A 25,698-nucleotide genomic window follows, 5' to 3' on the forward strand; every position below is an offset into this window, starting at 1 on the left:
TAACATGCAAACATACCACAGCCTGCTGTCGACAGTTCATCACTTCCATTAGGACAGTCTCTTTCACCGTCACAAAGCCAGTGCTGGGGAACACACGCGTGGGAGCCTAAGCAACTGAACGTGTCTGCTGCACAGGTCACTGAACCTGAAAAAACACTACGTGTGAGTGCTGACCATGTTCTCTCTGATTTTTTTAAGGTAATGGGTAAGGACTGAAAGATTTTGTTCTCCGCAGTAAGATAAACATACTGGCTAAGATTGTATTTTACAGTAAAATTTTGACAATCTACTACTTCTTCCAGTATTTCAATTTATTCAGTCTTAATTTTCTGCAAGGAAATTTAATTTACCTTACTTCATGAAAACTATCCCACAGAACAGCTTTTCAAACCAATTTGGGTCTTTATGTTTGACTGCATGTTTGGACTGACCGAACAAAGGAACTCATCTTGTAAACTGTGTAATCCTCACATCACTATACGCTGTGCCAGGAGGCTGACGGGATTCAAAACTCGCATGAGTCAGCCCCACGTAGAAAAGAACAACGTGCACCAAGTACAGCAGTAGTGGGGAAAGAAAATGTCTGACAGTTCTAATGCAAGTAACTTAATATATTGTTTATTTGATCAATTTTTTTTTTTTATTTTTTATTTGTTTTTACACAGGCTTTTCTCCAGGTCAGAATATTATATCCTAGGATTTATTTTACTCTTTTGCACAATTCATCACTTAATGTATTCTCTTGTAGATAAGTTAAATATTCTTCACTAAAAAGGAGACTGTATTTTCTACTATTTTTAACTAGAAATTAATAAAATAGTAAACCAAATTCATAAATTTGATTTTTTGTACTATATATGCAAGAGAAAGACAACTTTTGTTTATTTATACTCATTTGCCATTTTTTAATACTTCAGAAGTTAAACTGCATGCTAAATAAATATTGATTTTGTAAGACTGAAAAATCTGCAGTCATCTTAATCTCTCTTTTCTCCTTACAATTCAGATCTGCCTCCTGTTCCTAAGGAGAAATACCATCTCAGCTCCCCCCTCTTCATAACTGGTCTGGCTTTTTCCCTTTTCAAGAGCTGGCCTACAATTTTATAGGTGGGCTTTCTTCTAATAAGGGGAAAAAAAAATAAAAATTGTAGTGAAACTTTGCCATTTGCTGGCCTTTGTTTTCCTCTCCCTTTTTCTATTTTTTGCTCTAAGTTTCCTATTAAGCTTCGGGCCTTGATGTTTCTTAGGGTTTCACATTGCTCTTTAGTAGTCCCAGAAGAGGTGGTTGTCTTCTTATTTCACACGTTCTCCTTTTCCTAGGGGAGAGAGGCAGAGAGAAATCTTCCCTTTCAAACAGACACTGCCTCCAACTCCCCAGTCCTCAGCATGACCTGCATACCATGAAAAGATGTATTGTAGATGGATGTCAGCTTGAAGTTAGTGTAGTAATTCATTCATATTTTGCCGTACTAGAACAGTATAATCTACCTTCATCCTTTCAATTTGTTGGTATTTCTACTTCTGTGTTTGATTAAGAAAGCACTTTAACACACCACAACTCTGAGCATAAGCCAAAGAGATTTTTTTCTCTGTCTACTTAACACTTCCAGTAAAGTTATTACCAATATTTTTGCTGTGGTATAACCCATAAAATAAAATACTCTTTGTTGAACGAACTTTAAGATGATTTTTGAAAATGAACAAATATTTAAAAGTTGAAACATTAAAAAGAAAATCTTAAAATACAGCATAGATAAGGTTGGCACCAATGTATAAAATATCATGAAATAGCGACAGTATGACTTGACACAATGTGATCTTCATTTGAAAAGAATTCACTAACACGTTTCCAGTCAACTAAGCCCCAGACTCAAAGCAAAATTTTCAATTCCTTATGCAATTTGAAGGGTTTGGGAATTTGAGAGGAATATTATGCAATAATGCTTATGACTGTATATACAAAAAATTAAAGGAGAAAGAGCTGGGGAAAATAAAACAACTTAAGAGTCTTCAGGCACCTATCACTGAAATGTAAAACTCAAAGAGCGATACAGGGGTTTTACCTCAAGGATGGGAACTGGAGAAAAGTTTGGTTTATTTTCTAATATCCTATCCTTAAAGCATATGCTCTTTGGAGATGATATACTTGTTCCCTTTCCACCACACCCTTGGATCACTTGGTCCCTTTTGGTATGTATGATCTGACACAACACGGAACTAAAATTTTCTACTTACCACAAATAGCATCACTCTCATCTAAACCATCTCCACAGTCATCCTCACCATCACAAGTCCATTGCTTAGAGATGCATTTGTTTGCAGAGCAAGCAAATTGATTCCATGAACAAGACGAATCTAGGAATGACAGCAGCCACTGGATTTGTTAGGTTCACAACAGTACTGTGTTCCCTGCATTTTAGAGAATACTTCGGGAATCTCCATACTGCTGCCTTCTGTCCTCCCAATTTCAGTCTATTACAACACTCAAATACAGTAAAATCCTAATCTTAGACAAACTGGTAACATCCTGAATACCAAGAGTTTGCATTCACCAATACATTTAGCAAAATAAATAAATGCATGCTACATTCTAACATTTTTAAACATTTAGCTAGTGGGGTGAGGACAAACACTTTAAAAGCATAAATCTGGTTTCTGTATTTCACATGGATGTTACAACTGTGGTGAATCACTTTATTTTGGTACTAGGGCAGAGATGGCACAGTCCAAATTTTCCAACACAGCCTTCCTTTCGGTATTGCAGTAAGTAATTGATTTTTAAAAGATTTAATGTTCTTTTCTCTCACAAGAGAAACTGCTGTGCATCTGCATTCTGTTGTCCCATTTACGCTTCTGTATACATTGAAAATAATGGCATGCTTCTGCATTTCTAAATCAGTCTAAACAATTGTTCTAAATAAGTGCTACTGTTAGGACCTTTCCTGAAAACTTCGAATCATCTGCTTTTCCCAGACTTCTTTCTTTAAGAATAAAATTTATTTTGTTTTAACTGATGACAACAAATTTTGCTATTAACAATACAAATAATTTTAGTCATACAATACCGATTTTAAAAGTAGAGTGTTGTAACACTACCTCAAAATGGGTAAAAGCAGCAAGTGGGGAAAAAAGAATGTCCTAAACTGCCTTCCTTCTCTCCCACAAAAATTGGTTTATATTGCATATGAGTACGTATGTGTAATAAAACCTAGAAACATAATCACTGATGATGAATCATGCTTGATGAATGTGGTCAACCTAAAATCTTCCAATTTTCATAGTGCACAGCAGATCCTAATTCTGAAGTTATAGGATGTATATATACAATTTAAACTGCAAACCAAACATGGAAGTATGCTTATGGAAACTGGGTCACAAAGAGAGTAACAGAGTAACATGTAACTTTTAGTCCTGTTGAGTGATAAAGAGAAGAAAAAAACCACAACAAACAAAACCTAACAAATTTACAAATTTCAGGCTTTAATTAAATGAGGAATAGGAAAACTTGATACTGCTTTTGCTGTTCTGCTACAATGTAATTATAGAAACAATCCATTCAGTTAATCCATACAAATTTCAGTTAAAAGACCAGCTCTCACTATGAGCAAAACCAACCTGCATTGCTCCTCAGTTAGGTAGAGGTGAAGAATCTGAAAAGATCTGAGACAGAATGGACCCTTAAACTGGTTCACAGTTTATGCTGTATATTATTCACATCGCTTTTGTTGCTAATTTAAATAATGATACCTGTATGGCCTCTGATGGAAAGAAATGTCTAAATGTCTGTTATTATGTCATAAAGGTCTATTTTGGTTACTTCCTGTCCCAATGAGGAATTAGAAAGAATTAGTGAAATTGTTATATATTAAAGCAATAGAAAAGTCTGTATACAAAAGTATCTTTAGAAAAAAGAATCTGATAGGACTTTCATTCTGGAATGAGACAGGGCTTAAATTGTCTGAAAATGTAGTACTAGACTTTTTTATATAGCTCTAGATTCAATCTCTGAGATATAAATGCACACTTCTTTCTGTTTTCAAAGTGCATTACAGAAATACAAATAAGAGAAAATGCTCACCACAGTGCAATTCATCTACTCCATCCTCACAGTCTTTCTGCCCATCACAAAGCCAGGTGGTCAGAATACATCTTCCACTAGGACAACCAAAATAATTTTCTTCACATGTGGGTTTGTTTTGAACTGTGATAAAATAAAGAATGTAATGTAAAATGGTCTCTACTGTATGATAGGAGCCTAATACATTTCTGCCAAATTTCTGAATAGTAATGGACAACAAAGTGCTTATGTCTAAAAATAAAAAAATAAAAATGCTATTTATATTGTTTAATTGTGCTCATACAAATTAGAAAATACTGATAGCTAAGTAGTTTAGGGAGCTGAAATACTTCATTTATTTAGAGAAGAATCAGATCACAGCTTCAAACTAAATTAAAAGGACCTACAGTGAAAAGTAGTTCAGTTTACGGGTTTTGAGCTCAGGTAGGTCAACATTGCTTGTTGTTTTACACCAGCTGACAAAATTGCCTTTCTCATCTATCCGTCAGCTTCTACAAGACTACCTAATCGTGGCAGTATTTTTGTCACATTCACTGGGATAAGCTACAAATCTAATGCATGCACTAACTGGAGTTATACTACTAGTGTTGGAGCCAGAGATTTAGACTTTGTCACAAATAAAAAAGTTCTTCTTCCTTGCCTTTTTTCTTTGTAGACCGTGAACGTCATTTAAGATTTTACTTCTATGAATGCTTAGAAAACAGATGCAAGGAAAGAAAACATACCGTATCTTTAGTTTCATGACGTAAGCACAAATAGTAGTCTACTGAGTGGCACTGATTATTTTCAAAATCTCAAGCAAGGTCTTTGTCTGAGAAAACTATACACTAGTTCCAAGCACTGGAGATCACTGAAGCTCTCTGCTAGGGTTTCTATTACTCCTTAAATGTACTGGGGCTATTCACACTGGTTTTGCTTTTTCCCCCTCTCTCTCTCAAAAAGAAAGTTAAAGTTATCATATTTATGGCTTCTACAGCTGTATGAATAGAAAAAAAGAACAAAGAAAGAAGTGGGATGTCTATGATGACTGGGTAGATATTAAAGATTGTCTATGCATAGCCACCCCTAAATGAATATTTTGCCTTAATTTTCTGTAAGAACGACACTGAACAAAGATTGTTAATGATAATTATCATATTCGTAACAGAAACAACACTCAAGAACTTAATGTGCCAAAGTTGCTCAGTTTTGAATGAAATGGCAAAGGAAATCACATGTAGGTTGAATTGGAATGGTATTGCTTCCAAGTAAAGGGAGGAATGATCCAGGCAATTAGACACACATTAAAGCGATGGAACTTTTTGGGACACATTTGAAAGACAGAATAAAGTAATACAAATAAATGGATGATGGAATAAAATGCAACATTAGTTTACTTATGCAACATTAGTTTACTGAAGCTAGAGCATACTGCCCTCAAAATCTTTGCTATGGAAAAAACCCAAACCATGTAGACAAAGGAAATACAGTAAATCTAAGCTATTTTGAGCTCAGTGAAGCATTATATACAGCAAATGCTAAATAATTAATAGATAACTGGATAATATGGAGATTAGAATGGAAACTATAGATTTAATATGTGTCTGGTTTATAGGAAGGATTAAAGTTATTAATGTCAGGTTGACTGACATTAGTGCTGAAGTTCTAGGGTCCTTCTGGATCCTGGTAATATCTTCATCAATAAAGTTGGCACAAAATATACGAGAATTCTAACAGAAGCTTCTGGTGACCCAATGGGATTGTCATACAGAAAAACAGAACACTAAATGGGAATAATCAGATGATGTTAATTACTAGGCAAAAATTGGATGGTATTTAACAACATAAAATGAAAACTTTTATTTTTACAAATTAATTTATTAATTAGTAAATATTTATTTTTATTAAATAATAATTCTTAGAAGAAGGAAAGAGGTATCAGTCACAGGAGGACAACTACAATTCAGCATGAGTCAATTATGAAAACAAACATAAACAAAAAAATTTAAATGTATTTGCACTGATACAAGGCAAAAGTAAGACTTCATCTGCTATACTGTGTAGTGGTCTCGTACATTCAAGAGAGATGCAGGCTGACATGACTCAGATGACACAGACACATACCCATCTATCTCAAAAGCAGGAATTCTGAAATGCCTTGGCTGATTTGCCATTGTAAGCAAACAGTAAGGATCTGATTACTGAAGAACTACAAGGTCCTTCTCAGCATAAGAACAGATATGAACTGGAATACATGTAGACTAGAAATTAAAAGAATGAATGAGGTTCTGGAAGATGACAGTAACAGGAATACTATGAGCAAAAAATACTACTAATTTTGAATTTTATAGATTTTTTGCATAAAAGCTCAAGGTGCAGGAGAGGAGATACAGGTTTGATGTCCCCAGTTTCTTTACTAGTGCACTGTCTGCAGTTTCATGAGAATTTCCTAGGACAGGCCTAATCCTACAAATATGTATCAATAAACCCGTGTTCACTGAAGTACTCTCATTCCAAATACAGTCTTTCACTTCTTTATTTACAGGTATGTTTACATATTGTACTTAATATTCTCAGACTGAAATGAAGGTTCTGAATAATAAAGGATCACACACATAAATGCCATCCTTTATCAGGTAATAATTTAATACTATGAATAATTCATTGGTTAACATTAAATATAGCATAAATGACCTCAGCCCTGGGACTCAAGTGTACCATGATTGCTTTGTACCGGCTGAAGACCAGAACAATCACAAAAGCAATAACCCTGGATTCTACCCTGGCAGCCTATCCTGAGTACCTCAACAAAATAAAAGAGAAAGTTAAAAAAGTAAGCAGTAAAAGAAGCACCATCCACTAAAGCAGCAGCTAATAAAAGTTTCTGAGTGATTGTGCTGATGCTTGATGAACTTGACATTTTAATGACTAATGTTTTACTTAAACAAAAATGATTAATGACAGACCTAACCTGGAGGAAATAGAAAGCTAGACATTATGGTTTTCTTCAGAGAAACAGAGTGATTTGTAATATTTTGCATAATCTAATGAAATACAAAATAAAGATTGGTGAAAAAAACTGCAGTCAGTATTATATTAATCTCTGTGTTAAATAAAATAGTATTGATTTAACAAACATTTTGCGACACAATTAGAAAAAAAACCCCAGAAATACAGGAATATATTTTTATAAAATGTAAATTATTTTTTTCTTTTTTCTTTTTCACAGTTACCTGGGCATTTTAGTTCATCAGTATAATCTCCACAGTCATTAGATCCATCACATATCCATTCGGGCAGTATACAAAGTGAAGTTGAATTACAGCTAATAAATCCTGAAGATTTTATTCCAAGTTTATAGAAGTAAGCACAGTTTGTATTATCTGGAAAGAGACAGTAAATTACTACAGCATACCTAATAGAGACTGACAGCCTTATAGTTTGGTTTTCAGGTTTAGCTTGAGTTTGCGCAGACCATGAAGCTGCTGGTATCCAACTAGTAATGACTATGAACTAACTGCTATGGAACAAGGAATAATCATGGAACGGATGCTACGGTGATGCACAGACAAATGCAAACTTACTACAGTTCTTTTCATCTGAAGCATCTGCACAATCAATGATCTGGTTGCACTGTGCTGATTTTCCAATGCAAATCCCATCTGCACAATGGAATTCTGTTGAGGCACACGTTGAATCTACAACATACGGTTATAAAAGATGTAAATTTGCGTACTAAACAGACTTTTCAGATGCATATTATGTGTTTAAACCTTCTACCTTTTAGGATGAGGCATTCAGAACACACTGTACCTTCCATAGCTAAAAATTCAGTAGAAATATAAGGTGTAATAAACTTGAAAGCATAAGTTTCTAGGTTTTTAAATTAATTTTTTAAGCCTAAAAGTCTCTCTCTCTAGATAATTCAACTCAATTTGAGCGAATTGCCATGTGAGGAAGGAAGAAGCACTTTCAGGACCATCTATGAATCTTTCAGATTTCTTTCATGCAACACCAGTTTGTGGTTTTTGCCTGTACACTTTTCTCTCTACTCACATATTAAGTGAAATGATTAAAAACCATGCAGTGATTTAAAAAAAAAAAAAAGCTAGTTAGTACAGCTACATAGGTTTTAGCTACACATTGTGGAATAATTTCCCCTCCAGTCTTTCTGAATTGTAACTAAGGACTTGTGTTGTCTGCTAGCTAGCATTTATTCATTGGCTGATGCACAGATATAAATATTCATCTTTTAAGACATAAAAAGAAAAACAATTCTGATATAAAAAGGAGAACAATTCTGGTAAGTTTTGCAAAGGACACAGACATTGGCATGCATCTGAGAAGCAAAGAAATAGAATGCCAGCTACTTCAAAGAAGAAACTGCGCAGCAGACGCAGAGAAGAAATCACCCATCTTTCAACCTTTCCATCTGTGGTAAATATACTCTCTCATTTATTCCTTCAAAGAAGCAGCAGTAATTGTATTTTCTGAGTTTTCCATAGCCAAAACCACTCTCCTTCTGGAGGACTATAGGTGTAAACCATAATCGGTCTTCGTATCAATCCCAACATATGCTTTCTCAAACATACCGGAGTGTACCTGCTTGGCTTTGAATTCTAACAAAACAAATCCCAGCACCTGCAATTCCAATAAAGTTATATGCAATTTCTACCTACTTCTATTTACATACTGAGTATTTATTGAGCAATATTCTGAAATCACCTTGGAAATAACTGTCATTTACCTTTACAGTCAAATTCATCAGAGTTGTCACCACAGTCATTTGCACCATCACATACTTTGCTACTTGACACACAGCGACGATTAGAACATGGCTTGAAACCTTTCCGACAGCCTCTATTTTCTGGAAAGTTAAGTACAAGCACACAATTTCATATAAACACTTGATATATAATAAAAATAGCCTTACATTAGAACCAACAAGCATTCCAGAAAAACATTTTAAATGAAAATGCATCTGAAGCTATGGGAAAAACTTCAGAAATTTTTCATTTATTTTCCAGCAGAACTTGGACTGATAAACAGATAAAAAATGATAAATGAAAGTACAATGAGAAAGAATGAAAGCATGACAAAAAAAATGAAAAAGGAAAGCCCAATTCCCAGTTTCAATCATCTTGTGGTATAAAAAGCCCATGTGCTTTAAGGCATTAGTTTTGAGACACTTTTGTCAGGCATGTGACAATGTTTGCATATAGCATTAGTAATTCTATCCTATACAATGAAACATACCAGATTTACCATATACCAAATTAGGAATAAATGGAGAGTAAAATAACAAAAATCGATTCGATTAAAATGGCAGAGATGAGCACCAGAGGTGAGCGCCAGGAATTACAGCAGATAATTTTCATAAAACTATAGCGGTGGCAGGTATAAACGTAACGGGTGGGTTTGAAATGACATGGAATTGTTCATATGGGAAACAGAAGAGATACCAAGACTGTGATATGAATATACAGAACAAGATAAAGACCAAGAGTTACAGGCTCACAGATAACAAGGAGATTTCACGTAACATGCAGGATACATGAATTCACTAAGGTGACTCAGTTATTTAGGAAAAGCATTTGGACAGTAGTGTTTTAGACACTGCAGCAGGCAAACTCAGTTGGATACAAAAAACCTGGAAGTGATACCTTGCGTCTAACTTGTTGCACGATGCAGACTGATTGGTGGTAAGAGTAATGATATTATAGAATCATAGAATCATAGAATGGTTTGGGTTGGAAGGGACCTTGAAGATCACCTAGTTCCAACCCCCCTGCTGCGAGCAGGGACACCCTCCACTAGACCACGTTGGCCAAAGACTCATCCAACCTGGTCTTAAACACTTCCAGGGATGGGGCATCCACAACCTCTCTGGGCAACCTGTGCCAGTGCCTGACCACTCTAACAGTAAAGAATTTCTTTATTATAAACTTAAACAGAAAATTAAGTGGAAAGATTTCCATTACACAGCGAGATTTTTGTATTTTATAATACTTCTGTTTTGATGTTTTCTATTCACAGAGAAAATCTTATTAAATATGGGAAACTAAATCAAAATTGCTAAATTAAAGCTGAAAACACTCAATTTTGCATCTTCGAAAAAGCAGCTAGCTGTGGTTTGCCTTATTTTTGTTTTAGAGCGAGAAATATGAGAACATTTGAGATGCTTTTATAAAATATAATTCAGCTAACACATGAAGTTCACAGGAAAATATATTCAAGTATAAGTGATTCTACCATATAATGTCAGGGGGTTTTTAATGTGCGAGTTGGCATTTTCTTCGTGTGCATCTTGGCAAGCAATTGGTACAAATAAGTCACAGAGGCCCCAATATAAGCATGTATAACCAAAATAATAATATGAATGTGAAAAGTCTGCAAATACTTACCACAGTAGAAAAGTTTCTCATCAGACTTGTCCTTACAGTGAGCAATGCCATCACAAGTCAGCTGATAATCAATGCATTCACCATTTCCACATTCAAACTCAGAATAAATGTTGCAAGTAGAATTTTTAGCTAAAAATAAAACACATTAACACGTAATTCTTAATAGCTTTTACACTTAGTGAAAATGAGAAAAGTGTTGGCGGCATTTAAAAGATCTCACAGTTTTCGAAAACCTAAGTATATGTGTTGGCTTTGTGTGGCAAGGTTTTGGTAGCGGGGGGGCTACAGGGGTGGCTTCTGTGAGAAGCTGCTAGAAGCTTCCCCTGTGTCTGATAGAGCCAATGCCAGCCGGCTCCAAGATGGACCCGCTGCTGGCCAAGGCCAAGCCAATCAGCGCCTCTGTGATAACATATTTAAGAAAGAGAAAAAAACAGTTAGAGAGCACTTGTGCAGCCAGAGAGAGGAGTGAGAAGATGTAAGAACATCTGCAGACACCAAGGTCAGTGCAGAAGGAGGGGCAGGAGGTGCTCCAGGCGCCGGAGCAGAGATTCCCCTGCAGCCTGTGGTGAAGACCATGGTGAAGCAGGCTGTCCCCCTGCAGCCCATGGAGGGAGGATGAGGGGGTGTAGAGATTCCACCTGCAGCCCGTGATGGACCCCACGCTGGAGCAGGTGGAGACACCTGAAGGAGGCTGTGGCCCCGTGGGAAGCCCGCGCTGGAGCAAGCTCCTGGCAGGACCTGTGGATCCGTGGAGAGAGGAGCCCACGCCAGAGCAGGTTTGCTGGCAGGACTTGTGACCCCGTGGGGGACCCACGCTGGAGCAGTTTGCTCCTGAAGGTCTGCACCCTGTGGAGGAGACTCACGTTGGAGAAGGTTGTGAAGGACTGTCTCCCGTGAGAGGGACCCCACGCTGGAGCAGGGGAACGATGAGAGGAGTCCTCCCCCTGAGGATGAAGAAGCGGCAGAAACACCGCGTGAGGAACTGACCGTAACCCCCACTCCCCGTCCCCCTGTGCCGCTGGGGGGGGCGGAGGTTGAAGCCGGGAGTGAAGTTGAGCCCGGGAAGATGGGAGGGGTGGGGGGAGGTGTTTTAAGATTTGGTTTTATTTCTCATTCCTCTACTCTATTTTGCTTAGTAATAAATAAGATGAATTCCCTCTCTACGTTCGGTCTGGTTTGCTCGTGATGATAATTAGTGAATGATCTCTCCCTGTCCTTATCTCGACCTGTAAGGTTTTTTTTTTCATTGTACCTTTTCTCCCCTGTCTAATGAAACAGGGGAGTGATAGAGCGGCTCTGGTGGGCACCTGGCCCTCAGCCAGGGTCAACCCACCACAGTATAAAACCCCCCCACTGTGGCATCAGAACTTAAAAGCTTCTACAGAGTGGTGGTCTGCTGGTCTTACTTCTCTGTAAATTTGTTGATATTATGCAGGATTGAGGACGGATATCTAAATTGCAAAGAATTTTAAGAAAATTTATGTTGAGGTGAATTCCAAAAAAGATAAGAGAGTCTATAAAAGAAAAACACAGCTAAATATCCATGAAGGAACATGTAGTGAAACAACTTAAAGGCAGCAATTATGGAAAGAGGATGACATCGTAACTACTGCACTCAGCTATCCTCTACTCACATGTCTCTCCACAGCCCCCAGCTTGTATGCAACCATTTCTTAATAGATATTTAAAAAAACCTCTTCAATATAGCACATCGAAGAGCAAGAAGCAAACACTTACCACCACCTAGCAGTTAATTTGAACTCTCAACTCTGTTTTTTGGCACTGTGCAGCTGCTCAGTGTGTACACCAGTACCAGCATCAATATACTACATCAAATGTTGAAGATATATCCTAACACCCAATGAAGATAACCCGCTGTTTGGACTTCTTTCTTATTATTCACAAAAAAATCATTGGTAGACATGTAAATTTTTTGTGTTCTTTCCTTCTCAGAGTGGATGGTTTATCTATTATTTTAGAAGAGAACAAGATGCACATTTAAAATTTTGACTCCTGCTTTCTCCTGTATATATTTTTTCTATTAGTTCAGTTAGAAACTAAAGTAGTATCACAAAATTTACACAGAACAATTTGGTCTTCGTGATAGTACATTTATTCCATGTGTGTGGTTCTAAACAAAATATCAAACCTGAGAGAAAAGAGAAGTATATAGCACAACTCGAGAGGAAGAATAGGAAAATGATACCCAATTATTATGCTTTTTTTTCTTGTTTCCGTTATAATTACTTCAGCACAAATTCAGGAAGAACTGATGGCCGCTATATGCAAAAGTTAAACAAATAAAATTGAAAACATGAAGAAAAACATTAAAGAAGTGCTGAAAACATAGATTCTGGACAAGGTGAGATCTGATCTTGAAGATGATTTATACAGTCCTTTAAACGTTAATCAAGTTTATCACAGCATTTGTTTTTTCTCTCTTTTTCCCCCCCATTTTTTAGCATTGTAAGAACTTAGATCTTAGGAAAAGTCATTCTCAATTACAGTTGTAGTTCATCTAGTTCAGCATCTTAGACTGCAATCTTTAGAGAATGATGGGGAAAAAAATCAAAATGTATGTATAGTATTATGTGCCCTCAGTTAAAGTCTAACTGAAAACCCTTGTAGAGATTGCTCCAAACCCAACTTTCAGAAACAAAGCATTTTAATGCCTTTCAAAACTGTTTATTTGATTAGAAAAAAGTAGTCTGGGTAGTCTTATTACCCATATAACCATCCAATCCCTCTTTGAATTTTACAGAAGCTTTGTCTCAAGAATCTTGGCTGGTAGTAAGTTATATAGTCAAATTACACTCCAAAAGGGCAGTTAATTCCTTTTATCAGTTGGAATTGCTAACTTTCAATTTTACTGAGTATCCCTTTCAACTGTGTTACAAAGAAAGGAGCTTGTGATCTCACAGCTAAACTATAAAGCCTGTCTTGTTTCCATCCTTCCTGTCCCAGTCAACACCAACGTTTAATGTCTAAGTCTTTCTTTTTCTTTTTTTTTTTTTTTTTAAACTAGTAACTCAGATCAACACTTCCTGTAAACATTCTACAAAATAATTTATAAGTTGGAATTTTACATCATGGTCTCGATCAGGACTTAAACACTGTTTTAACTAATAGCAATTCTAAGATTTGTAATGCTTTTGGAAAATATAAATGTCATATAATATTATAAAATAAATTATCAGACCTATGAATTTATCTGCTGAACCTCTTTCACTTCCACTGCTGATCACTGCCTTGACAAGGTAAAGAAACGGGTGAGAAAAAGTGTTTTTATTAAGGTTTAACTTCAGTAACTCATCTGATATAGCCCTAGACAGACCCAATGATAGATACTTTTATCTATCTCAGTAGTAATTATGATAGATATTTGAAAATCATAACTATTACTAAGAAAGCAGTATTTTCCTACCATAATAGCAGTTATGTTCATCTTTGTTGTGGTTTTTTTCAACCTCTTTGGGATGTCAGCAGCCATCTTTCTCTCTCACCTCCAAACAAACCACGACTTTTATTGCATTCATGCAACAAGTTTAAATCATTACATGAAATAAAGTCCATGACATTTAACGAAGGTAAAATGAGGATCAGTGATAGATTTGTCTCTTTACTGCTCTAAACATTAAGAGTTCCAACTCTTCTTTGTATTTTCTCTGATTCTAATTAATCTAGGAAACTGAAATATTTATGATATAATTACCTTAATCAAGCACTGAAAAACTTTTAACCTGCTACAATTTGATCCTGTCCTCTTTATCAGCCACTGAGGTTTCTGCCCTGCTGTGAGGAAGTAAAGAAAAACCCACTAGGCTCTTGCCAGCCTAGCAATGAAAGAAAAATTCCTTGCCAGATGCAGAGAAGGCGGTGGCGGTTAATTCCAAGTCCTTAGCAATTCCTGTACTTTAACCATACTCTATCTCCTGGGTAAAGGGATGGGAGAATGCTAGCTGAGTAAATGACAGATCTGACCCACAAGACCAAGTGCAGACTAGTAGGCAATGGAATTTAAGGACATCTTCCAGCTCCAAGAGGTTTCTTGTGTGACCATAATCAATAAAACCCGACAGTGTGTGAGGGTGAAATAAAGTGATTATAAAAACTTGGTGGTAATATTCCATATGCAGGAAGCAGAAACATTTGGCTCTAGTGGAAAATATCTTTTTGTAAAGTAGTAAAGTCTTAAGTGTTATCTTTGAACCATTAACAATCAGATACCTGTCCATACAACCTTAATTGATCACTGGATTCTGTTACTAGACTAAGGGTCTGCTACTATGAAACAATGTTAGTTTAAATTGAAATCTTTATGACTGCAAATCATCTGTAAAATTCATTGTATCTTCAATTACACAGCTAGACAAAGCAGGTTTTGAGTAAGAGCTGTACATGTACTAGAGGTTAGTTTTACACTACCTTACTACTGCATCTTGACTCTAGATCACCTGTATATTCCCTGTTGTGAAGGATAAGAGTTTTAACACTCATACTTCCATACATTTAATTACAGAACCAGGTCTTTCTGTGAAATCTCAGTGACCTTATAATGCAGTATGTAAAGACTTAGTTAACAACTAACAACAACATGTATGTGTGAGCCAAAAGAAAAGGTTGAACTATGAAGTGTGTGAAAGTGCAGATTAAAACTGTAGCAATTCAAGTATTTGGTTGGGACATGTTGGTAGCTACTGTATGATTATACTGATTATATGCATAATTAATGTATGCATCTGGTTTCATTTAACAGCAATATTTTAGGAAATTAAGTAAGAGGCAAAGCTATGAATCCAAAATAAACATGGCAAAAGAAATCTTAGGATTAAAATCTTAGATACAATAATGAAGCAATTAGCTTGGTATGGTATAAAACTAATTACAGGCTCCTCACAAAGCTACATAGCTGAGCTGCCAAGCCTAAGAATCCGATTCTAAATGACTAAGGTCCAGCCCTAAGGATGCCTTAAGCCAATTTAAAAATCACACCAATACTTAAAGGTGTAATTCTACCTTTTCCCTCGTTACGGTCATCTTTTCTCACTAGTTCTTTTTAGCTAGCTCTAGCGACCTTGCAGTGTCAAGTTGAATGAGCTCTGCTCACTGATCTAACTAAAACTAGGTCTAAAACAAAAAGAAATCCTAAATCCAGTCAAGCAAGTTAGTTAAGTCATCATTCAGTTACACAACTGTTATTCCTGATGAAAGACATACAGTGGGACAGAGAATAAGACTGTCCTTAGCAGAAGCACACTTCTTGGTTGTCTTCAACTGATCATTAAACAACAGTATTCTTCCCTGTTATGAAAATACTGATATGAAAATAGCATTGACTCAGATGTACCAGGAAAGCCTAGTATCATTGTAGCACGAAAGATATCAGTGGCATGACCAAAATAAGCTCTATTAGAAAAAGAGTAGTTCTCTAAAATAACCAGTACAAGCATGTCAGTGAAGGACTACATCTCTTCATATCCCACACCAACACAGCTCTACATACATAGACCAGTATTTTAAAAGTGACTCTGTATCAGTAGAAGAGAAGCCTTCTCTTCTTAGAAGTTACACTGTTCAGGGGCAACCGACTGCCACAGAAGAGTCTGAAGCACGTAAACTGTCTAAGCTTCTAGCAGGATGGTAGCGTGGTTTAGCCAGGACAGGTGGTAAATCTTGCTAAGTCATATACAAAATCTAAACATATTTTTTCCTGAATGTTATAGTGTCTTTTAACTGTTGTGATCAAATAATTTGATTTAGAGAAAGCAGGTGGTTCAAAGTTATGAAACTGAAGCCGCAGAATAGGCATAACTTGCAGATAGATATGGAAGTGGAAAACTTGATCTACGAGTTGGGATTTCTGCCCCACAGAGGCAAAGGTCCAATAAACCACTGGAATTTGGAAGAGGTCTCTAACTGTGACAGAAGAGCTATAATATAGCGACATTAAACAAAGACATAAGGAACTGCACACTTTCCCCCCCCCAGCTTTCCCTCCATTCCAAATCCAGCAGGCTACACTTGTTGAGGGAAGAAGCACAAAGTCATGTTCTGCATTGTGAATGTTGGTCATCCCTGGGGGAACAGCCCAAAGCTTTCCAGTTAATTCACTCCTCCTAAGGCACAGCATTAGCAAAGTGACAGAGATTTTCTCCAAATTATTAGAAAAGCCAGAAGAGTGCAGAGTGTGTACATGTACTGCATCCTTCCAAACTACCGGCACATATGTCATGTTCATGAACATCAATTCTGCACAGGTACAATGTGATCTAAAGAAGCTGCAACAGATGACCATATATTCTGAACCACTTCTGAACTATAAACCAGTTACATTTTATCGGGTACTGAGACATGTTGGTTCAGAGGAAGCATGGGAAGATGCAAGGAGAACAATAGAAGACTGTAATATAGAATATTGTTCAAGAAAACCAGTCTCCAAGGAGTCTGCCAACTTGAAGTGATACATTTCCCAATTACTAAAACACCAATTCTACATGATTAAATACAACAGCTGGTTAGTAAGTTACAATTATTGTATATATCTAAGGACATGAAATGAAAATATTTGTACTCAACAGAAACAAATTGCAAATAGGAAATGCTCAGTAGACACAACGACTCAAACTAGAATTTAAGGAGAGTGTAAGTATTAACGCTTTTTAACCCCCAAAAGCCTTATAAGACATAAAATAGCTAAAAGCCTGGTACGTCCTGAATTGCCAGATCAATTTTTACAGTATATAGAAGCAATAAAATTAATGGCTTGGTCCAACTCTCTGTGCTTATGATAGCCAAGTGCATCATGCCATAGAAAAACATTGTGTCAGCTAGTATTACTTACTCACACATCTGTTATCATCTATCAGTATTCTATCCCCTCTACACGAGCAGTTCACTCGTCCATCAGGAGTCAGAAGGCATAAATCATGACAACCTCCATTCATTTGTGCACAAGGAGATAACTCACCTGAAAAACAAATGATAAAAAATGAACTCTGTTTTATTAAATTTGCTTCAATGGCCAATGTCTTTGAGAGAGCAAAGATCACCATATCTCAGATTCATGGGCAATTGATTCAAGTTTTATCAGTCAGATGAAAATGTCAGCATGCCTCAGATGCTACCATACTAAAAGATAAACAAATGGAGTTACCTTGAATATAATAAATTTAAAAATCCACAACATTCAAAACTGATGATATTTGACAGTAAATGATTTAACTGCTATCAAATGAGCACTATGTCCTCAGCAGAAAATGGTCACTCAGTAATATTTATTTACTTGGGGAAGAGTTTATACTCCATGTTTTGTTAACAGTTCCTACAGCAAAAAGAATTTATGAAACACCATAAAATTTTTAACTTGGTTAAAACTGAGTAAAATTCTTGAAATGAATGATACTGGAAATTAGAAAATAGCGTATCTTGCTTTGTAACTTACAACTGTTAGTATCATTGGCAACAGCAATAATGCCCATTGGCTGATGTGGGATATCAGAACGAAGAACTTTGGTATCTCCTCCTGTATATTTACTGGAACGCAGAATAGCTCTCCTCACTCCATCTGACCAGAAGATATAATCATCATATACAGCCAGGCTGAGAAAGGTACCTGGTCCAGATTTGACAATTACCTAAAATACATAAGTACAGAAGAGAAACATGAGAACTGCGACTCACATCACTTTATAGTTTCAGACAAAACACTTAATTCTTCTATACTTACAGCACCTGGAAAAATGAGATAACAGCACTCAAAATGTGTTAAACAGATGCTACAAGGGTTAACCTATTATTTATTGAAACATCCAAGTTTCAGAAAGCAAGGCGTCTATTCCTTAAGTCAAAAAAATCATAGTTTATCTAAATGTGCTTGTAAAAATACCTACTCAGCACACTACCTGCTTAACAGAGGAAAAGAGGCACCATGGCATGGCTTAAAGTCTAAAAATTTCAAGTCTTTATGAATCAAAGCCAGAAGCATGTTTCAGAACTGAAAAGTGTTCACCACTATGATCACGTTAGAAACTTGAATTCAAGACAATAAATGTTTTGCAAGCATTTTCTGATAAAAAAAAATAAATCTCCTCAGTTACCATAGTAGTTATCAGTTTAAAACCTAAAAAGAAAATATGAATTGCAGTTCACTATATAGTAGGGTTTGAATGAAAACTGAAGAAATAAAATTAATTTAATCCCAGTCTAAATCACAGCTCTTCTAAAATATTTTCATGTATGTTCTTTTTTTTCCCCATGCATCAGAATGAAAAATTTACCTTGTACAGTTTCTGTTCTGAAGAATATAACACATTTTTAATCAGTTCTCTAGTTGAAAACCTAATTTTGGATGAACAGCAGAATTACTGGAAGGGGGTCATTATTTCTCCATTGGAATTTTTGAGAGATAATGGAAATAAATAATATTCTGAGCATATTTATTGCATTGTATTCTTATATGTTTCTCTGGGAAAAGCAGCAACTTATGTATATGTACAAAGTGTGAACAGTTCTTTTGATCCAAGCTGGCAAAAAACCCCTGTATCCATGCATCTAGCTGCTACTTATCATAGCGAAATTGGGAGAAAACCAGAAAAAGTATACCTTTCTTCTAGCAACCCAACAGAAATCACTCTTTTTTTTTTTTTTTTTTTTTTTTTTTTTTTTTTTTTTTTTATAATCATCAATGCTCAATCTGTATCTCTGCTTAGGTGATCACAGTTTTTCATCTGCTTTATGTCCTTTACCCTCTTTGCCAAAGGACCTTTCAATGATGATGTGAGCTCATGGAAATCAGCTTGAAAAACAGAGGTTAATATCTGCATATACACAGCACATGGGATGAATTTGAGCTATTATTGCTGAAAGCACACATGTACATAGGCTGCACTGTGCATGCAGAGCCAACTGGTACACTTTAAATCTACTTTCAAGTGGGTGCTGCCTTTTTTCCAGCAAAGACTTTTTCCAGTCATAAATGTCCCAAGAGGACAACTTTTCTCTAATCAACCTTTTTTCAAAATTAAATGTATTAAAAGGTAAATGGGAACTATTAATGGCAAAAAGACCTCTTCTGTCATTGTGCACATTTACTGTAAGACATTTTTCATAATACACTCTTAAAAGCCTATGCTATTCATATTCAGACACATTTCAGAAAAAAAAAAAAAATCAATCGCATATGTTTCTGAAAGATTTCTACGAAATCTGGCCATGGAGATTTTGCAACCCCATATTTGTTCTCCATGATCGTGTGAAACTGTCCCAGTTTGAAGGATTTCTTTGTCACCACCACTGGTAAAGAAGGCACTACTATGTTCAGCTTTCTGTGTTCTGCAGCACTTTCATATTTTTTCTCAAATTGTAACAAAATAATGTAAATTCATTACAGAACTGATCATCTTGGGAGACTTGTGATCCAAATAAAGGGTCACAAAAGCTAACATCCAGGAACTTTTGTTCACTGATGCTCAAAGCATGTCATTCACTGAAGTGTCCTCTATTTTGTCACAGTGCTATCCAAGGACACAGGTTTTATTCAAGCATCCAAAAGAGAGTTCCTATTTCTACCAGCTTTTGGCCAACTTTAACACCCTTTTAACATTCCAGTTTATAGAATAACACTGAAAATGACCGACAATTTATTTTTTTTTTTTTTTTTTTTTTTAACATCTCGATAGCACTCCTGGATGATCAGAAGTAACTGAAAATGAAAGAATATTTCTTTAAAAGTCTGTTCATCCTTTGGTTAGCTGCCAAATCATGTTTAAGTCCTGAGGATTCAGCGTCAACCAAATTTGTTGTATATCAAACCTTTTGTAAGTCACGTATGCTTCTAAATCTTGTACTCTGTACAGCTTGCATATTCATTTTCCCCAGCAATGTCTGCAGCTCTGGACGGAGATAGCCACAGATTCACCAGCAGGATCATGTAATGAAAATTCAAGTATACATGTCAGGTAGACAAGAATCTGTGCCAGAATAGTATAATTTGGATGATTTATATAAAACTCTCATTAGATTGTCAGTAAGAATCAGATTGATAACAATTCTTACCATGACAATGTTTAAGTTTAAAAAACCCAAACTGTCTTTCTATAAAAGATGAGTGCATATGGTTAATGCATCAGCTTAAAATATGAGATGCTTTTAAGTATTTTAACTCTAATGAATGGCCTACTGATAATACTTCTCTTTCAAAATGCTTAATAAATGGGCAGTGCCATCTAATAAAGCCTTTAAAAGTTTTTAAGGGCTCTTTACTCTTCTAAACATACCCAAATCTACTTAGAGGTCTGTAACAGAATTACAAAGCTAGTACAGAAAACTACACTTAAAAAGATTAAAATTAATGACAATTTAAAGTCAATTGCATAATAAAATCATTACACAAGTAGAAAACTATATCAGTAATCTAAAAATAAATAGCATTTTAGATGAATATCAGAAAAGTCAGTCTGACAGAACTGACTTATACATAATACATCTAAAATTAGCTAATGTACTTCACTCTTTCAAGTGGAAGACATAAAATAGTATGGCATATTTATTATTCAGTTATGAATACTATTTTTAAAGGAATATAAACAAGGAATGTATGAAAAAAATACTGTACGAGACTGTGATACAGGGAAACTAGTTGCACAGCCAGAGGAAAAAAATAAAATAATCTAAGTCATAACTTTTATATATTTGATTTTCCCACTTAAAAAAAATACACTTTGGTCAGACTCCTTGTTCTGCTTGTTATTGATGTGGTTGCTATAATAAAAAGCAACAATGCCATCTCTTGCTGGATAAACAAATCTATCAGTATGCAATCAGTAAATCTATGAGTATCCAAATTCTCCCCTCCCAACACTATGGTCTTATTAGCACAAAAAGTTTATGTTAAGCAGAAAAAGAAAAAAAAAAAAAATTGCAGGGGGGTGAGGGAGGTTAAAGACAGACGAAATAAATTTGGTACTGAAAAGAACACTTGTGAGTTTACCAATTCCTCATTCTTGTTGCCACAAAAGAAATTAAAAGAATTTCTAGTCTAGTTTTAAGTTGGGTTTTGTAGAAGAACAGTGCCAATCACTGCTACACCCTACTAAAAAAAATCGTGCTTTTTGTTGATTGGCCTGAATAAAGATTGCATTTTTCATCATTGTCATATCTTTAATGTATGAATTTTCTTTTAATTTATTGTATCTTTCAAAATACCTTCATAATAACTTGAATTGTAATCACACAGCAAAGGATACAAAAGGACATACTATAATACCACATTTAGCAAGAACAGTAAGCTCCTGTTTCCATCGAATTGTCCAAGTGTGATGTAACAAAATCAGAACTGCTTCCTCTTCAAGAATTAATTATTATTTCTCCATGCTCGAAATGAACGTTTAAGACACTGAAAACCAAACTGCAATGCTAAATTTGCAGTGTTCCAGCTCTTACTTAGATTTGCAGTTCAACTGAATAATAAGCAACTGTTTAAAACAGGCCTGTACTTTTCAGTGCCGTTCAAATAGAAAGTACACATCTCTCTAAATTACGACTATATTAATCAGGTTTTTTTGCAACAACGTGTATTAATTACACAGTACTTATTTTCAACATCAAAAATGACAATGACAAACTTCATCTAATGTTACATTTACTTCAACCTGCTAGAATTTTGTGGGATCTTGAAGTATTATAAATAATGTTATTCTCCATAGCCTTAGAGATTATCTTGAGCTTTTCATTAATTTCTTCTTACAGTTAATTTCTATCAGGCTACCAACACTGGACATCAAGATATTTCAGAAAACAGTCCCAAGCCAACAGGGCTGGATCTGTGTCAATCAGCTACCTAGCTCACACCAGTTAGAGGATTATATTGCCACTGGTTAGGGAATCACTTTCATTAGGTTTGAGCTTAGCATTACTTTACAGAACTACTTAAAGAAAGCAACTCATCAATGTCGATGGAGTGAACTCCCTAGAAAAACAACTAATTAAGCAGGGAGGATATTTCACTCTTCATATTGGTTCTGGACTTTTCCTGACAAATGTTAATGGGAAACACGGACACTTGTAAAGTTCAGAAACAAAGATTCTTTTTGATCAGATTTGCAAGAGAAAAAAATCAAGGACAGAACATTCCTGCTACAACTAATATATTTATACTGCTGACCAGACTTCACTTCTAGTACCATTAATTTCCAAGATAATCCCTACAATTCTAGCTGCTTTTCAAATACAGAAAGAATGAATTGATTAAAAAGCCCGGAATCTAACAACAAACTATCACAATAGAGGGAATAGGAGAGGCAAAACATGATGAACTTAAATGTCTAGGTGGTAAACTGTTCCTGTTGTGCTAACAACATCAATTTTTAATAGCATTTCTCATTTCTCTACTATTATTCCTTCTAGTGCTGTTTAACAAAATCACAAGGAAACAGTAGAAACTGATGAAATAATTTCTCTGTGGAGACTAGGCTCAATTTTATTTGATTTCTAGACAACCATCCAAGCTTATTAAAATATCTGCCTTCTAGTCAACATTATTTTCCTTTGGGTTAGTTTTAACATCTGTTTATTTATTACTATATAGAGAATAGAGCAATGTGATTCTTCAACTCAGAATCACATTCAGGACCTGCACTTTTTTGTAACTGCTCATGTTCAGATCTCAGTGAGAATCTTTTCTAAGACTTCTTCGAACATTCTGATTTTAATGGGGTTTGACATTCTAAATTTCTAATTATTAATATTTTGCATGGTTTATCTCTGATCTGGCTACCTTGGCCGATTTCACTTCTATCCTGCCTTAATGAGTTATTCAGCCACTTGTCAAGGTAACGTTGATGCCATCATGAACATCTTCCAAGAATTGACCAAAATTACTCTGCTGTCCTCAATCTTACCTGTACTACAAGTAAATACAATGACATGTCTGAGAAGTAATTTTAGGTGTCAATCATAAAGTCAAATTTTTCCTAAATGCACAGCCAAAACTTTAACTTCCATTTCTGCATTTAGTAGTTTGAAGAACAGATCTGATAAAATGTTACTGAAGATAACAGAAGTTGAATGCCAACTTCAGAATGTGTTTAATTGCTTACATACAGAATTCCAACACAATAAAAACATATATTCTAGAAATTGAAAGTTATAATTACTGGAAGGCTGCAACTACATGAAGGTTATAATTACTGGACACACCTCTAAAACCATGCTGATCTTAACAATCACACCTGTGGCGCCACACAACCATAACCAAGGCCAAAACATTCCAACTTGGATGTTAGAAAATAACCAGACTTCTGTTAACAGGAAGTTAATTGCATTTCCAGGTTCTTTATACATAAAATGTCACAGAATACTCAATGCTGAAGAAGGAAAAAAACCCCAAGTAACTCATGATTTATTGGAAAAATAAGTCCAAAACATAAAATTAGCTTTATTTGCTGTTGGCTCAGTCTTTGTGTTCATGAACAAAATGTTGTAATTAAAGTGCTAAGCAACTAAAACCAGCTGTGGCCACAATATTAAATCAAAGTAAGGGCAGGAGCAAAAACAGAAGACAAAGGGGAAGGGACTGCAAAAAAACCCAACCCAAAACCAAAACCAAACAATTGTGGGGTTTTTCTCGGTTTTTGGTTTTTTTTTAAACAGAAAGATCTGACAGAGCAGAACAAGAAATCTTAAGAAAAACCCTTGCATATGTTCTAAGTAATAAAAAGGAACAAAAGCAACAACAAAATTCTTACAAACTTGAAAGAATACTTCAGCAACCAAATATTAGTATTAAAATATCAGCTTAACACAAAATCAATAAACTCTTACAATCCACTTAAAAGAGTCAATTCAATACTGCTAAATTATTTTCTACCCATTCATTGTACTAGATTATTGCGGTGAGTGGAATGAAGAAAGAAGCTGCTACCCTGGAAGAAAATTCATTACATTACATTAGCATTTCATGTTCTAGTCTACAATTTCTACCTTTGTTAATCTAACAGAAACTAGAAAGCAACGAAGCAAAAGATAGTGAGGAAAAGGGTAATCTGTTTAAACTGTTTTTGAAGGGTGGCTGATGGTAGGACATTGCTGAAACACCCTAAAGAATCTCAGATCACCAGAACGCCAGAATGATTATTACTTGTATTATCCTAAAGTTACATAAACCAGAGATCTCGTCAAGCTGGACAGCATATGAACAAAGAAAAACAACTGCCCTGGAAATATTATTTCACCAGATCAATAATACAATTTCATGGTTGGATTCTGGCATTCTTGTATCAGTAAGAATGTATCCCCGGGGTGATGAGCAGCTCTGCTGAAGCACTGCCAGTGAGGCCAGTACAGTTTAAGTGCAGATTTGAATGAAGCAACCTGGTGGGTTTTTTTTTTACGGGTGCAACAAACCCCATCTAACTACTGCAGGAGAAGTGCCTTCGGAACACGCAACTCTGTTTCAAAGCTGATAGCACGTGAGAACTCAGATCAGTAATTTTGACAACAGTCAAGCGATTCTCCCCAAATGGGTATTGGTGTAGGACAACCAATAGTAGTAAAGCTTAGGATAGGTAACACACTAGAGCTCCCAAAAAGACTTCAGAAGAGCATGCTGGACTCAACTTACTGCTTTCAGGAGCTTTTTCTGTTTACTGTAAAGGGGAAGGAGAGTTAAAATGACAGAAAGCCAAACGAAGAGACGCTATACTAGGAAAGTTAGAAGTTTCAATGTTCAATGACTGAAAAAATTGAATGACCAGTTTGTCTTGCTGATTCAAACTGAAAGCCAGAGGTCTGATAAAAAGGTGGGATTTTAGTAATGCTTTCTGCAACTAAGTTGCGTCATCTCCCATTTCATGTTTGTGCTGCGTATTTTGTTATACCCTCTGCATAGATGAAGTTTAACTGTTTCCACATAACCTACTAATTACTTTGTACTTAATTGACAGCATAATCAAAACCTTAAGTAAAACAGGATCAGGAAAATAAAACTAAATATGATAGAAAAATGGAAAAGAAATAGCAGTACAAAACAGACATATACATCAGAAAGTGGAAATGCAGTGAAAATGAAGGGGGGAAAATAATTCTAACTCAAAAAAAAGTGTAAGAAAGTAATTTAAGAAGTTTTTTTGAACTAGAAGAGGAACAAAAGAATATCCAATCTAGAAAGAGGTATTTTCTAAGAAGACAACTGAAGAAAGTATAGAAGATAAAGGAAATTGTTTTTTAAATTATTTACTGTTG

The 25,698-nt window shown here is 35.6% G+C and overlaps 1 protein-coding gene across 1 annotated transcript in view; it reads right to left on the minus strand.

The window, feature by feature from the left end:
* Positions 1-25,698, minus strand: part of LRP1B (LDL receptor related protein 1B) — a 742,991-nt gene that overhangs the window by 131,330 nt on the left and 585,963 nt on the right. The window contains exons 44-52 of the mRNA XM_075757248.1: positions 17,903-18,095; positions 17,303-17,428; positions 10,462-10,590; positions 8,805-8,924; positions 7,642-7,755; positions 7,291-7,440; positions 4,079-4,201; positions 2,236-2,355; positions 17-145 (exon numbers count right to left, since the gene is read on the minus strand). Of these exons, the coding sequence (XP_075613363.1) occupies positions 17-145; positions 2,236-2,355; positions 4,079-4,201; positions 7,291-7,440; positions 7,642-7,755; positions 8,805-8,924; positions 10,462-10,590; positions 17,303-17,428; positions 17,903-18,095 (1,204 nt within the window). The remainder of the gene's footprint in view (positions 1-16; positions 146-2,235; positions 2,356-4,078; positions 4,202-7,290; positions 7,441-7,641; positions 7,756-8,804; positions 8,925-10,461; positions 10,591-17,302; positions 17,429-17,902; positions 18,096-25,698) is intronic.

This window comes from Balearica regulorum, chromosome 6 (genome assembly GCF_011004875.1).
Source record: "Balearica regulorum gibbericeps isolate bBalReg1 chromosome 6, bBalReg1.pri, whole genome shotgun sequence".
Classification (NCBI taxonomy): domain Eukaryota; kingdom Metazoa; phylum Chordata; class Aves; order Gruiformes; family Gruidae; genus Balearica; species Balearica regulorum.